Here is a 16,119-nt window from a genome sequence, read left to right as displayed (position 1 = left end):
GGAGTTTTATTGTTGTCCGACTGAGCGAGTACTGTACACTCCATGCCCGTGAGTATGCTGCGGTATAAGTTGTGGAGAGAAAATTAAAACTTTAATGTTTTATTAATCACACGAGACGAGTTAGTACAGCAGTGCTAGAATTATAATTTCGTCTGTTATCTTGTGCACGAATTAGTACAATACAGATGAATGTCTTTGTCAGAAGAGATAGTCTACATAAACATTTTTTCTAGCTTCCATATCATCCAAACACATTTAGTAATTTTACACAGTAGTAAGAAATATACCATTCTTTTGTATAGTTTAGTGTTTGTTCAATAAATTTGGTTCATTGTTTGAAATGTTTAACAATTCAACGTTATTATGATTCCAATATTGGCAATTAATTTTAAAATTTCCTTTTTATACCTTTCATGTGTGGGCCATTTATTTTTGTCGCCCATATCGACATTCTTAACCTATCTAGAGCTACAATGAAGGTGTAGGTATTTTACAATTCCTTCTCTTTAGTGCGTGTTGTACGAAACTGCAATTTTGTAGGGTTATACGTATAAAGACAAAGTTTTACTTCGGAAGTGAAGCCAAAGTGCAAATTTAATGTCAAAATAACCTACCACGTCTTAATGATCAACGAGAAATCTTTTGACTCCAGGGAATAAGTGAGAAATGCTTAATTTTGCGACCGAGGGAATTACAGAACAGCTAGTACCCTAACTATAAATAAGAATCCAATCTATATTTTTTTCAGCATTCGATGTTGTGAATTAGTTGCAGTTCAATTGTTATTTAAAGAAAGATTTGTCATTGGTATTTACGTCCTCTTCTGCTTCCGTTCGGAAACAACGGTTTCTAAAGATCAGTGAATTTTGTGTGGAGTGGGGAAAAGTAACATGATGGCACATACAATGGTCACTACTGGGCGATAATTTGCTTGCTCATAAATGAATCTGTCCCTTTTCTGGATAGAATGCAAAATCGTCATTTCTAATTAGAAAATGAAAAACAAAATTGAAGTCATTCATATAATTTGAAATAGAAAATTAATTATCAACCAATGTATTGGAACATACGTTTCATGTAAACATGAGAAAAACTTTAAAATATTTATTTATTTATTTATTTATTTATTTCGTCTTCTTTTACATGGCGAAGTTAAGGCTGTGGAGCCTTTTCTTCCACTTGACCATGTTTACAAAAAAATTGAATATGAAATAATTAAAATTTTGAAGAAAAAAAAAGGAAGAAAAAAAATATATAAAAAATTACAGAGAAATAAAAAATACAAAGAGAAATTACATATAAGAAAGGTAATCTAACCTATAGATACGGACACACACACTCACACACACACATACATATCTTTGCCCTTACACACGTACAAGCAAATACATAACACTACACTTACTTAAGCACAGTTCAATATTACACATACTTAAAACACAGTCCAATACGGTATACTTTGATGATAATTCATCTTAACTATTACTCTAATTCATTTTAGTGCCTTACGTCCTTCTATCATTCTCTGCACCCGCCATATTAATAGGGAAATCAAACATTTAATTTTCATTGTATAATATGTGTAACTTTAACAATTTTTTGAACGTCACAATTGAGGAAGAGACATGAATTTCAGGTGGCAACTTGTTCCAAAGGCCTGCTGAGGTAACAGTAAAAGAATTAGCATAAAAGTTGGATTTGTGGAGTGGAATGGACAGCAGAGACCTTTCGCGCGATCTGGTGTTGTGGCTGTGAAAGTCGGAAAGATATAATATAAAATATTCTAGGGTCCTTTCGCATCATTTCCTACTGTAACCTGACGAATTAGAATAATTTAAGACACGTTCAACAGAAAGTATCATATTACGTTTGGCAAAATAAATAAATTACTACCCAAGTCGGCTAATAAGGCTATTGACAAATGTCCACTACAGTTTTCGGTACAAGAAGCGGTGTATTTGAAAAATGCATTCCACTACATCCATTTAACTCACAGATAGATCATATTAAGCAAAAGGTTATCGCTTATTGAACGGATGGTGCAATAAAATTACAGGCTTTACAGGAGCTTTGCCACAGTTTAAGGTCATTGTTGGCTAGACTGAATTGGACAAAAAACATGATAATTAAGAAAACTCTTCATTATTTGTTACATGCATGTACTAACAAAAGATTCTTGAGACAAATGCACGAAAATATAAGTATAATTAAAAAAAAAGAACTGTAATAACGAATTCAGCAAGTGCTGAATTATCGTTATTTATTTCAGTTATTATTATTTCATAAATACTTTCAAATGTCAATTCAGTATAATTCTAAAGATTAATTATTAATTTTACATAATTGATTGATTGATTTGCTTTATTTTGATTTGCTTTACTTTACCTAGCTTTTTGAGCCAATTTTGGCTAATTTGTGAAGATGGGGAAGTGACGACATGATGAAATTCATGAATAGACATTCACAAACACATCATTTTTCATCATTAAACTAATTGTGCCAATGAGGAATAAAAATGATTAGATGAAATTAACTAACGGATAATTATAAAAAGAACGGCAGGAGTCAAACATTCGGTGGTGCAATCATAAGTCAATCCACAAAAAGAGAGTATAAGACACTGCTACGATTATCGTAAAAAAATAATTAATTCCATTACTACTGTGAGGAGTTTTATTACTTTTTCGCCAAGTTGAGATTAACCCCTTCATAATAAGAGATATTTGCGAAGTGTTTAGAAAATGAAATATATATATATATTCCATATTCCTCCACATGTACAAAATCTTCATTTATGCTTTAAAAATATTGGAATTTATGTAAGTAAAAGTATAAATTGGCTTATTCGAAATGCTGTGTAAGGTGGCAGTTTGACTTGACTTGGGATTTCTAATTCATCTCGTTACTAATGAAGTCAAAATTTTATTCAAGGGAAAGAAGAAAAGTTTGAATTAATTGTACAGTTTTACAGTGATGTTATTGTGCAAGATATATATATACAGGGTGGCGCATATTGTACCTAACAACTTCAAATGACAATGCAACTTTATAAGATTATGAAATAAAAACAGACTCACTGGCATTTATTACAGTGCATAATATGGACAGTACAGAAATCAGTGAAGCTTGAAAATAAAGTCCTGTAAATTTCCTTCTGTTTAGATGCACTGTTCGATGCGATGCGGGAATGTTATTATGACGAGTGTATGTCCTATGGAATAGCGCGTATTCCACGGGGACTGACTTTTCACAACATTAGCCGTGGCTCTCCACTGTCTAACCAACGTAAAAATCCTGTGCAACTCTGGAACATGTGTATGGCGATCTTCATTGTTGTACCCTGAGCCTGTTTCAATGAAAGCTTACACCGCCGCCAACGCTCCATGGTATACTAATTGCCTAACTTCAAACTCTTCAACGGAGCCAAACCTAGCATAATGATGCTAAAGCTAGCACAATTTGAGGTTCGTTGGCACCACCCTGTGTTTGCAAAATGAGAAAAATCTAGCGTAAATTGCAAACTTGCTTCGTTGGGAGAAAGTAATTTACATCAAGGGACAACACTTTGAGAAATTGAAATTAAATTATTTCCTGTCCAGGGATATGCTTTCCCAACTACACTTTCTCCTCTTCATTTTTTTTTTATTCTCCCAAGTTTTCCTCGCGAGGAACGTTTCATGGCAAGAAATCGGTAGAAAATTGTAGGGATAAAACAAATGCTCCACTTTGTAGTCGACGTATCATTTCAAATGTTCTCTAGTTCAATGTTGAACCCATCTCGGAAAATAAATACATATCTTAAAATTACAATCATCCGAAAAAAATAATCAAATTTTACTATCACCAATTATCAATAACAATAATAATTTCTTATTGTCATGTACAGATCCTAGCACAATTTATCATCATTAAGCATAATTTCACAGATTAACAGCACATTTTCTTATCGGGAGGTTGGCAACGCTGCTTCACGGATGTATGCATGCCACACATGCGCACGAGCATTGTGGCAGGGTTGACAACTCAAATTGGTAGAACCTGTATTTAACAGACTTTAGTGATACTCAATTCAGCAGCAATATTTGTAGGTTGTATGAAAATCATTATTAAAATGTTGTTAATTTGTACAGATGTCAAATACCTGCAATATTATTTCTCATAGTCGGTGCAATTTGTATCGTTTCAGGCTTGTAGATGAATAAGCACAGCTTGAGTATCAGCCACGAGGGCCCAGGGTGAGGATACCTTGTGATGTGTCCCCGCCGAGACGGGAGATGATGGAGGTGAGATGATGCTGGCTGGTCTTCCATCAAACCGGGTGCTCCGTTTCCTAGCGACATCAACCTGCCTGCTTCTGATAAGTGCTCAACTACCTGGAATCGCTTGCGACAAATGTCCTCCCTTTCAGGAGAACCCTTTCTGCCCTTGTTACAATTTCAAGGAAGGAATCTTTCTCGAATGTCCTGGAGTCACCACGGAGATACTGCACAAGGTTCTCACACTGATCGCCGCACCCATCAAGTCCCTCAGCATCTACGACTTCAACAGGACAATCGTTTCTCTTTCCTCGTCCGCCTTCCCCAACACGACCATTATTGAACATCTTCAGATCTCCCATTCCTCTCTGCAAGATTTGGACGAAGATTGTTTCGGCAGCCTGAGACCTGTGCTGGAATCTTTGAGTATCGTCAGCAGTAAGCTCCAACAGATACCGCAGAAGGCACTCTCGGGCCTTCACCAGCTGAGGACCCTCAACTTTGAATCCAACGAGATCACTGATCTTCCTAGCTACAGCTTCTACGGGCTGAGGCTCGTCAAGCTAATCCTTAAGGGAAATCACCTGGAGAGGGTATCCGAGTACGCTTTCGCAGGCCTCGAAGCAACGCTCTCCGAACTTGATTTGACGGAGAACAAGTTGAAGTCTTTTCCAATTGCAGCCCTCAGGCGTCTCGAACAAATAAACTCTCTCCGTCTGGCTTGGAACGAAATAAGTGGCATCAACTACGATCGTTATTCCGTATTGAAATCACTCGTCTTCTTGGACCTTAGCTCCAACAACTTCGAGCAGATACCCTCAGATTGTTTCCAGTTTCTTCCGTCTCTACAGACTCTGTCGCTGTACTACAACGCAATCGAAACGATACACCAGGATGCGTTCATCTCTTTAGTCGAAATGGAATCCATCGACATTAGTCAGAACAAGATAGTTTTTCTTGATAGTACAACGTTTAGGCTGAACAAAAAACTTAAGACCATCGACTTGAGCAACAATCATATTCACTACATCAACGGAGTGTTTTCTAACTTACCAGAACTGAAGGAGCTGTTTCTATCAGAAAATAACATCTTGGAGATTCCCAATGACGCATTTGAGTCGTCATCACTTCTTTCGGTAATATACCTACAACAGAATGCAATAAGAAGAATTGAACCCGAAGCCCTTTTCACTTTACCTAATCTCTCCAATCTTCACTTGAGCTCCAATTTCATCGAAGGAATCCCTCCTCAGCTTTTTCAGAAGAGCGAGCAGCTTACGTCTCTCAGTTTGGACAGCAACAGGATCTTGGAACTTCTTCCTGGAACATTCGAAAGTCTGAAGAATCTACGTGAGCTTCGTCTGCAAAATAATCAAATATCTGAAATTGGCAGAGGCATATTCGAGCCTCTCCCTTCGCTTTTGGAGCTTCATCTGCAAAACAACATCATCACCGACATAGAAGCAGGTGCCTTTCGAACCCTTCAGTCCCTTCAGCACATCAACCTGCAAGGAAACCTTCTGCAGGCTATGGGAGACGTGTTTCTTCACGAGTCACCTTCGCTAATTTCCATCCAGCTGGATTCAAACAGGCTAGGATCTCTACATGACGATTCTCTGCGTGGCCAATCAAGTGTTCAAATAATGTGGTTGGGCCATAACCGCCTCACGAGGCTGGACAAGTCATTATTTTCAGATCTACTGGCCATCCAACGGGTGTATCTGACAAATAACAGCATATCATACATCGAAGATAGGGCTTTCGAGAGTATGCAGGCACTGAAGTTTTTGGACCTGAGCCTGAACCAACTTCGGCAAATTTCCAGAAACACATTTGCGGAACTCTACGAGTTGGAGGAGCTATATTTATCAGGGAACAGGCTTCGATACATTGAACCTCGTGCCCTCACGACGCTTAAAAAGCTGCGAACGCTCGACCTATCTAACAATGACATACTGGTTCTTCACGATGCAATGTTCCAGGAGAGGTTGCCAATCCGTGTTCTAAACCTCAGGAACTCGTCTGTGACTAGCATCGAGGAAGGAGCCTTCCGCGGATTGAACAACCTGAACGAACTCAACTTGGAGAACAATCACCTAACCACATCTTCTTTGCTCCAGATGAACATTCCAGGTTTGAGGGTCCTCCGACTTTCCGGGAACAACTTCAGTGATCTTCAGGGAAACGTTCTAGAGGGACTTCCCTCCTTGCAACAAATTACGCTCGACAATTCTAACATATGGTACATTCCTCACGACATGTTCAAGACAAACCGAGATCTGGTAAGGATAGACGCGTGTGAGAATGTAATCAGTGATCTTGACCGACAAGTGTTCAGTGGACTCAATTCCCTCCGAGAGCTACGTTTGCACAGGAACTCCTTTTCTGAATTCCCGTACGATTCCTTAGAGAACTTGGCTACCCTGGAAGTTCTGGTGGTGTCCAAGAATTCAATACCTTCGGTGGACTTGGCAAGACTAAGTGGTCTTCCGAAACTAAGGGAGCTGGATCTTCACAGCAACGTCATATCGTCGTTGTCAGGATTCGCTTCGGCAAATTTGTCGCAGTTGCTCAATGTTGACCTTAGTGACAACCTCCTGTCTGCGCTCGCCATAAACTTTTTCCACCAATCGGTGATGCTACGGAGGATAAACTTGGCGTGGAACAGGTTCAAACAGATACCGACGGCACTGTCTGAGCAAAATCTTCCAGAGTTGCGTTGGCTTAACTTGACCGGAAACCCGATTGCAGGTATCCACGAAGTAACATCCGTCCGAAGATATCCAACGCTTCAAGAAATCCACATCAGCGGTACTAATTATTCAATTATTACGAGCTTCGATTTCGAAGCTTTCCCAGCTCTAGTGCACTTATTTCTAAGCCAGAACAGAATCTCCAGAATTTCTCCCGGGGCGTTCAAGAGCCTGCAGAGTCTTCTGACTCTCGACCTCAGTGTAAATGAATTGGACCTTCTGCCACAGGAGAGGCTGAAGGGACTGTTCCATTTACGAGTGCTGAATCTAACCCACAACAAGTTGAAGGATCTTGAGGAGTTCCCAGAAGATTTGCGGATGCTGCAAATTCTAGATCTGTCCTACAATCAGATAACCCATATATACAAGGAAACCTTTCAGCATTTAGAAAACTTGGCAGAGCTGCATTTGTACGGGAATTTCATATCTAAAGTGGCGAGTGATGCCTTTCGCCCTTTGAAGAAGCTTAGGCTTTTGGACCTGAGCAGGAATTATCTTGAGAATCTTCCACTGAGTGCATTTAGGCCCCTGGAGACCCAGATTAGGAGCTTGAGGACGGAAGGCAAGTACATAATTTTAGTGCATGTTCTCTAGTTAAACTTTCAGATGTATTATTGAAGAAATCACACGAGAAATCATTGTAGGATTTTAGAATACTCTAAAGTGATATTAGTAAATATTTTGCCCTATTAATATTGGTTTCAGTGCACACTTGTCTTGTTATCTTGGTAGCATCATAACGTACATGACGCAATTTTCAAATTGTCAAAATCCAACACCTCATACATATCACCATATATCCTAACAACAAATTTCTTCATCATCTTCTACTCATGTAGTCACTCCTACTGAAAACAAAATCAAATTTATCTTCCAATCTGTCTAATTATACATACAATTTTGTAATTGCTGTTTTTACTGTACTGAATGTAAGCGAATTCTTACAGTCATGGTAATTGTAGGCTATATTTCTCAACTAAACATTTGTTCGTGTCCTGCACTGCAACCAGATTACTCAGTCCTGCAGTACAATCGACTAGCGAGTGTATCGTTATTACGAAAATATATTTCTCAAACTGTCATCATTAAATCGAGTAATAATTTAAATATAATTTTAACCGAACACTATTCTCTGGATTGTGGAAAGTTATTTCATCAAAACATATAATTATTTCATTCCACAAATATGACTTTTATGAACAATTTTATGGATATAGTTGAATGTAATAGCTATGTATAGTTCATATTTAAATTACAATGCAATTGTTATTAATTCCAAAATATTTCAAGTAAAGTAGTAGTATAATTTCCCAGATCGAAACTTTCTTTTACCTAGGCAATATTTACTATCCCAGTGTGGACGCTTTGAAGTCAAATCCGTTTCATTCATTACCATGCATCACCCAACATCCGGGATTACAGAGATCACCATTCTAAAAAGAGGTGTCAGACACACAAAGACACACATTTTACCACAACTACCCGCAGCTTCGATTACACTGGTTGACACATTGAGAAAACAAATCTGATGTTTTCAAACCAATAGCTTATTCTATAAGTATTTTGAATGCTCATCAAGAAAATTACATCAATTTTTCCCATCATATGTATTGTAAATATATTTTGTGCTTTGAATAAAATTTATTTCGTGAAAAAATTATTTCCTAACTTTTCACTCTCGCAAAATTCATGAAACTCATCGACAATGATACTGTACATTTAGCAGTCAGTAATTTAGATTTTAAATTTAAATCACCAATAAAAGTATTAATCCATACACCGTTCCAATATCCTCTCGCAATCTTCCTGAAAGTGTTCCATTACATTTCTAATTTAATTTGCAAGAGAATTCGAAACTTTGTAATTTGTAAGAAGTCTAACTGGAAGGAGTTCTGTTCATCATGGACGGATGAGATAATTCTACAAAATCAGGCACCAAATATAGAATTCAGACTAGAATACTTATCCACTTAATGATAATTTTATAATAATTTTCTTGCGACATATTAATGCATCAAGCAAAACTTTCTGTGAAGAGCATAATGCAAAGAATACACAGTTGTTGAAAATGTAAGGAAGAAAATAGGAAATTCATTTTTACCATCGCTAGTCCCGTCGGGCTTCTAAGCACAAACTGCAAATTTCTACTATGGCCATATTCGAATTTATATCCGAAGTAAATTATTAATTTTTGTACGTGCATCATCGAAGAACATCACAGAAGCAAAATATTCATCCTATAATTTATTTAAAGTCTTACATTTTCATATCGATTCAGTTCCACTATTAAGATAATGATTGTAAAACCAAATTAATTTCATGAAGCTAGTTATGGAGTAAAACTTTCACTTTATAGTTTACGTTTTAATCTACAAAAACGTTTTCAGTCTTAATTGTTATTGAATTTTATATTCTTGCTCATTAAAGTTGTTAGAGGATTTTAAGTAAGGAATGTATTCCCCATTGTCAAACTCCGTGCGGAGTGATTACACACCACGCTACGACGCCAGGGGTTGCGGGTTCGAATCCCGGCCTGGTCATGAGTGGACATTGTGAGTGTAACTTCATCAATTTCATCATATCATTACTCATCCTCGTCTGCCAAAAGTGGGAGAAAAGCGAAGCAAAATATATCAAAGCAATTAACAATAATTTTTTCCCAATTTCTATTGTGACTTGACTCTTCCCACAAATGACAAAATATATGGTCCACAATTTCCAAACAGGCACTCGGCAAGTTTATTTTAAAACATTTTTGGTAAGTCCTGTCTTGCATATCATTGTCTTATGTTATTAGGATAATGATATAATACCAAGATCATTTTATTCGAATAAGACACCGTGTAACAATTTCTCCATTTTACATGATTGTAATTTGTAAACAGACGAAGGATGTATTATATCACTTTATGTATTTCTATTTCTATAGAGGAATAATCGGTCGCCATTGAAATTACAGCAGAATAGAACTGATATTTTGTAAAAAAAAAATAAAAAAAAATTGATCCAGAACATTTTGTTGCTATAAATTTAACCATTTGATATTCTATGAAAGTAGTGTAATTGGATTGTTTCAAAGTCATACTTAGTACGAGTGCTTTTTTAGCCTCTTTTTTTATCAATTGAATACCATTTTTTGACATATTTTGACAATTTTTGTCGACGTTTTAGCGTTTAGCGATGTTTTTGTAAAATTTCCTATTTTTCTTTTTTTTTTCCCACTCATACTTGGTACGAGCACACACAAGCATAGGTTCTATTCATACTTTTTCTCACGTATAGATGTACATGATGAATCTGCAAACAGATTTTTCCTAAGTCTTACCGTTTCCAAGATAACCCCACTTCCGGTTGCTATTTTGGATTTCCGAGCATAGGTTCTATCCATACTTTTTCTCACGTATAGGCGTACATGATGAATCACCAAACAGATTTTTCCTAAGTCTTACTGTTTCCAAGATAACCCCACTTCCGGTCGCCATTTTGGATTTCCGATCACAGGTTTTATTGATATTTTACTTACATATAGGCGTACGTGATGAATCTGCAAACAGATTTTTCCTAAGTCTTACCGTTTTCAAGATAAACCCACTTCCGGTCGCCATTTTGGATTTCCAAACATAAATTCTATTCATATTTTACTTACATATAGACGTACGTGACGAATTCGCAAACAAATTTTTCCTAAGTCTTACTGTTTCCAAGATAACCCCACTTCCGGTCGCCATTTTGGATTTCCGAGAATAGGTTCTATTCATATTTTACTTACATATAGGCGTACATGACGAATTCGCAAACAGATTTTTCCTAAGTCTCACTGTTTCCAAGATAACTAGTAGTCCAATTAAGCCGGTTCACGGACCGAAAGTGGGGCTCGGTGGGGCTCGCCTTAATGGACTTGTCTCGTAAGGCATGAGCCCCATTTTCTGGCAGTGTTGCCAGCTGCTTACTCGATCACGATCTTACGTGATATAATTTAACTTATCTTACGATTTTTTTACGATCTTCAGTGATATAACTTAACCTATTATTTTTTTTATTTGCACACCGAACTGTAGTAGACCCAAATAGAGAATTGACAAACACCAATTGGAGCTCGGTGGAGCTCGGTGGAGCTCGCCTAAACCTCAAAAACTCACTTTCTCTCCACGTTCTGCGCCTTATTTATTGCGCTGACGATGTTTCACAGCGTAGAAAACAGCACCAAAACATCAAAAACTCATTTTGATTATTTGGAGCTCACCAAAACCTCAAAAACTCATTTTTATTAATTGAGGTTCACCAAAACCTCAAAAACTCTTATTTTCTCTCTACGTTCAGTGCTTTTATTTATTGTGCTGACACAGCGTGATGAGTAAATAATGCAGTCTCACATCCTTGAAGGATGAATATACCTTATCGTAATTTTCCAAGTCCCGGTCAAATGTTTGTATATCGTGACTTTTGTAAACCTCTCGGAACGATGTGATCTCTCTGCCGTACATACACACGCCTCTTATTATTTCTGTATTGTGACGTGTTTATTTTGGTATGGGAGGACAGAGGATACCGAGACTCGACCGACACACTAAACCCAACCTCTCTACGCGTACTCTACGTCACCAAAAAAAGGTTAAAGGTTCCAAATAACAATAGTTAAGAGTTTCGCCAATCTAGTAAAGTGGATTGGTTGAAATCTCCAAGGCGTATTTTTGTATTTTTTTTCAAATATGAACACGTTAAAACTGAACTGTCTTGGATTTTTGAGTTTTGTATTCACCCTGAGAAAATTCTATATAAAATAACATACCTGAAAATTATATTTGCAGTAGATTGATTTTTTTGAGTTTTGTAATCACCTCAAGAAATTCTATATAAAATAACATACCTGAAAATTGTATTTACAGTAGATTGAATTCTTGAGTTTTTGTATTCGCACACAAGAAATTATATATAAATAACATACCCGAAATTCTATTTACAGTAGATTGAATTTTTGAGTTTTGTAATCACTCCAAGAAATTCTATATAAAATAACATACCTGAAAATTGTATCGCTAGACATTTTTTTGATTTCTGTGATTTTTTGGAGAAAGCATAATGGCATCCACCACCAGTTTCAATCGAAAAAATTATAAAACTGAATGTGTTACTTGCGAAAAATTAATATCTAAAACTAATATTAGCAAGCACAGGGCAAGATGTAGCGAAACAGGTTCGAGAATTAATCGTTCGTTACCTTCTAAGTCTTGTGCTCGATGTGGAAAGATGATCAGCATTGCAAATTTAAGTAAACACCTCAAAATTTGCAAACCATCGATCGAACGAGGAACATTGAAAAGGAAAATCGATAATCCAGAAACGGAAGCTTCTACTTCCAAACAAGTTAAATTATCGGATGAACGCAAACCGATTAGATCTGCATTCAACGACCAACTCCAGGATTTCTCTTTTACTTCGGAACCAGGCCGTGACATCCTTAGTTTCTTGGACGAAACAAAAACATCTGTACTAAATATTCTAAAAAATAAACTTGAAAACAACTCTATAAAAGTATATGTTGTTCTGTTTTCTGAATACGAGAAAGTTGATGGCACAACGAGTATTTTTTATCATCGTACAAAAAACCAGACACTTTATTTTGCTGACGTCGAAAATTTGGACAACTTCTATTATAAAGTTTTCAACGAGCTGGTTAAGAAACACGACGATTTCGAGGCTAAAGGGTCGGGATGGTCTCTGTGTGGAAGTCCTCACACGTTAACCGTTTACGTGAATCGATTCTCGCCTCTTCGCGCTTCCAGCTACGTTCCTCTTCCACCGAACATTCAACACAAGAGGGCTGTGTTAAATATACAGAACAGCGATAAAAAGTGTTTCCTTTGGTGTGTGTTGGCTGCACTGCATCCTGTTTATTGCAAAAATAATCCAGAACGGATTTATCATTACAAGCAATACGAGTCCGAGTTTGAAAGTGTAATGTCTGGCATTGAATACCCGGTGACATTGTCGGATATAAAAAAGTTCGAAAATCGTGCAGGAAAACGCATCGCTATTAATGTATATTCCTTCACGTCAGATAAATATCTCGTGCATCCCGTCAGGATAAGCGATATCGACGATGACGATGCTCGTGTAATAAATCTTCTTCTAATTTCAAACGAGGATGTTCATCACTACATGCTAATTCGTTCTCTATCACGTTTGGTCAGAAGTCAAACTACCAAGTATGCAAACAACATCGAAGTTTGCCCGAGATGCCTAACCACGTTCGACGATCGTGACCGACGTGATCATCAAAATCTTCATAGTCGTCAAATTGCTCTGGAGAAACTTGCCGAACATAAAATTTATTGCGGTGACAACAGACCGGCTAGAATGTTGATGCCCGAAACGAACGAAGTCGAAGAATTCAAAATGCACAAGGCATTGTTGGAACATCTCGCAATCATCGTCGCAGATTTCGAGGCGTTTCTCAAACCACTCTCCTACTGCGAACCGGATCCTGAAATTTCCTCCACAACGCCGTACCAGCTTCATCAACCTAATAGTTTCGGCTATGTTGTTGTGCGACGTGATAAAATAAATGAAGCATATATATACCGTGGCCCAAATGTAATCGAACACTTCCTGGAAAAAATGGTGGAGGAGGTTGAGGTAATTGGTAGCGTACTGCTTACATCAAAACCGATGGCACCTTTAACTGAAAATGAACTTCAAAATTACAATTCCACTGAGGTGTGTCCGGTATGTGATCAAAGTTTTACTGATGAGAACAAAAAAATATTCCACCACGATCATTTCAGCGGAAACTACATAGGTGGAATTTGCAACACGTGCAATCTTAAAATCCAGAAACCTAAATTCATCCCCATATTTTTTCACAACGGAAGCGGATATGATTTTCACCACCTGGTGAGACATCTTGGCTACGATCCGAAACGTATAGGTGTCTTGGCCGAGAATGAAGAACGCTACATTAGTCTCAGCAAGCAAGTGTCGATTCCGGGAACGAAAAATACAATCGAGATGCGCTTCCTGGATTCGTATAGATTTCTCTCTGCAAGTCTGGATGCTTTAGCGAACAAACTCACCGACGATCAATTCAAAATAACTAGAGCTAGTTTTCCTAACGTAGACATAGAACTCGTTAGACGTAAAGGGGTTTATCCTTACGAATACGTTAGTGATGGTTCTAAATTTAACGACGACGCTCTCCCACTTCCAAGAGAATTTTACAGCAGACTCAGAGAGAAAGGAATCACGGACGAAGAATACCAACACGCACAACTCATGTGGGAGAAATTAGAATGTAGGACACTCGGAGACTACCACGACGCATACTTAAAATTGGACGTGACGATACTCGCGGATGTTTTTCAAGCGTTCAGGAAAACGGCAACGAATATTTATAAATTAGATCCAGCGTATTTCTACAGCCTATCGGATTAGCGTGGTCGGCAATGTTATTCCAGACAAAGGTCAAGCTGGAACTGATATCGGACGTTGACATGTTGCTATTTATCGAAAGAGGGATACGAGGTGGAATGGTGCAATGCGTACAGAGACATGCAAAAGCTAATAACGTACACATGAAAGAAGATTACGATTCAAATCGAGCATCGAATTCCATATTCTACGCCGACGTTAATAATCTCTACGGACATGCCATGGTTCAAAAACTTCCTTACGGGGGATTCGAATGGTTAGATCCCACTTCGATAGATATTATTCATTTCGACGATAGCGAGTGTGGTTTCTTCGCAGAGGTAGATCTCCAATTCTCCGACCACCTGCACGACACGTTTTCGGATTTGCCTCCGACTCCCGAAATCAAATGTCCACCCGACTCGATTCAAGACAAGCTTTTGTTAACATTGGACCCTAAACAGAGATACGTCGTCCACTACAAGAATCTCCGGTTTTTGATTGGGAAGGGTGTTCAGATAGTAAATGTTAGACGAATACTAAAGTTTAAACATTCCACGTGGTTAAGACCTTACATAGAAACTAACACACAACATAGAACAGCTGCCACTTCCGATTTAGACAAGGACTTCTTTAAATTAATGAACAATGCGGTGTACGGAAAGACCATGGAGAATGTTAGAAAGCACGTAGACGTGAAATTAATTTCCGATAAGAATAAATGTCGGAAGTGGATAGCCGATCCTAGATTCAAGTCGAGAAAAATTTACAACGAGAATTTGGCACTTTTCAACCTAGATATAAAATTGATGAAATTTAGAAAACCAATTTACGTTGGTGCAACGGTTCTCGACTTGTCGAAACTTTACATGTTCGAATTTCATTACGACGTGATGAAACCCTTCTACAATGATAAGATATCACTTTTGTACACGGACACCGACAGCTTCATTTACAGCATACAAACACCTAACCTATACGAAGACATAAAAAATCCTTCCATGCTTGAGTATTTCGATACTTCTGCGTATCCTCAACCCAACAGATTTGGAATTCCATCTCGTAACAAAAAAGTCCTAGGTAAACTGAAAGATGAATGTAACGGTGATATTATTGTCGAGTTCGCGGGTTTGCGTTCGAAGATGTATGCTATGAGAACAGAGAGTAGCGTCACGAAGAAAGCAAAAGGTGTGGGCAAGAATACGGTGGAGAACAAACTCACCTTCTACGATTACATCGATTGCCTTTACTCACAATCGACGATACTAAGTATAGAACAAAGAATCCAAAGTGTAGACCATGTGATTACAACAAACGAAGTTAGGAAAGTAGCATTAGATCCGCATGACGATAAAAGATGTATTTTGTCTTGTGGAATCCACACGCTGCCTTGGGGACACTATTGTTTAGAAATCAGTAAAAATTGTAGGCAATGCAAATGAAAAAAAAACTTTAACTGTCTCACATACACAATAAATAACTAGCAAGGACAACGAATTTCTTTGGTTTCCGAAAGCAAACAATGGAGACTGTACACCGCACGGTAGATCATGAATTTCTACCTTCCATGTTATCTAAACTCAACGGCCTGTTGATCAATCAATTTTTGGAACGCTGCTCTTCTTGCTGGAACAGTGACGATTTCGGATTCGCGACGATCGACATGACGAGGAAACCCAACGACGGAAAATACAGAAACAAAA

General features: G+C 37.8%; 1 protein-coding gene across 2 annotated transcripts in view; it reads left to right on the top strand.

Annotated features, from left to right (window-relative positions):
* Nucleotides 1-16,119, top strand: part of LOC145977953 (uncharacterized) — a 470,846-nt gene that overhangs the window by 440,492 nt on the left and 14,235 nt on the right. For both annotated transcript variants that reach the window (XM_083110293.1, XM_083110294.1), the window contains one exon: nt 4,187-7,571. In XM_083110293.1, the coding sequence (XP_082966419.1) occupies nt 4,289-7,571 (3,283 nt within the window). In that variant the 5' untranslated portion in view covers nt 4,187-4,288. The remainder of the gene's footprint in view (nt 1-4,186; nt 7,572-16,119) is intronic.

The sequence above is a fragment of the Lepisma saccharinum genome, chromosome 24 (genome assembly GCF_977018435.1).
Source record: "Lepisma saccharinum chromosome 24, izLepSacc3.1, whole genome shotgun sequence".
NCBI classification, from domain to species: domain Eukaryota; kingdom Metazoa; phylum Arthropoda; class Insecta; order Zygentoma; family Lepismatidae; genus Lepisma; species Lepisma saccharinum.
This window is presented reverse-complemented; position numbering and strand designations above follow the sequence as displayed.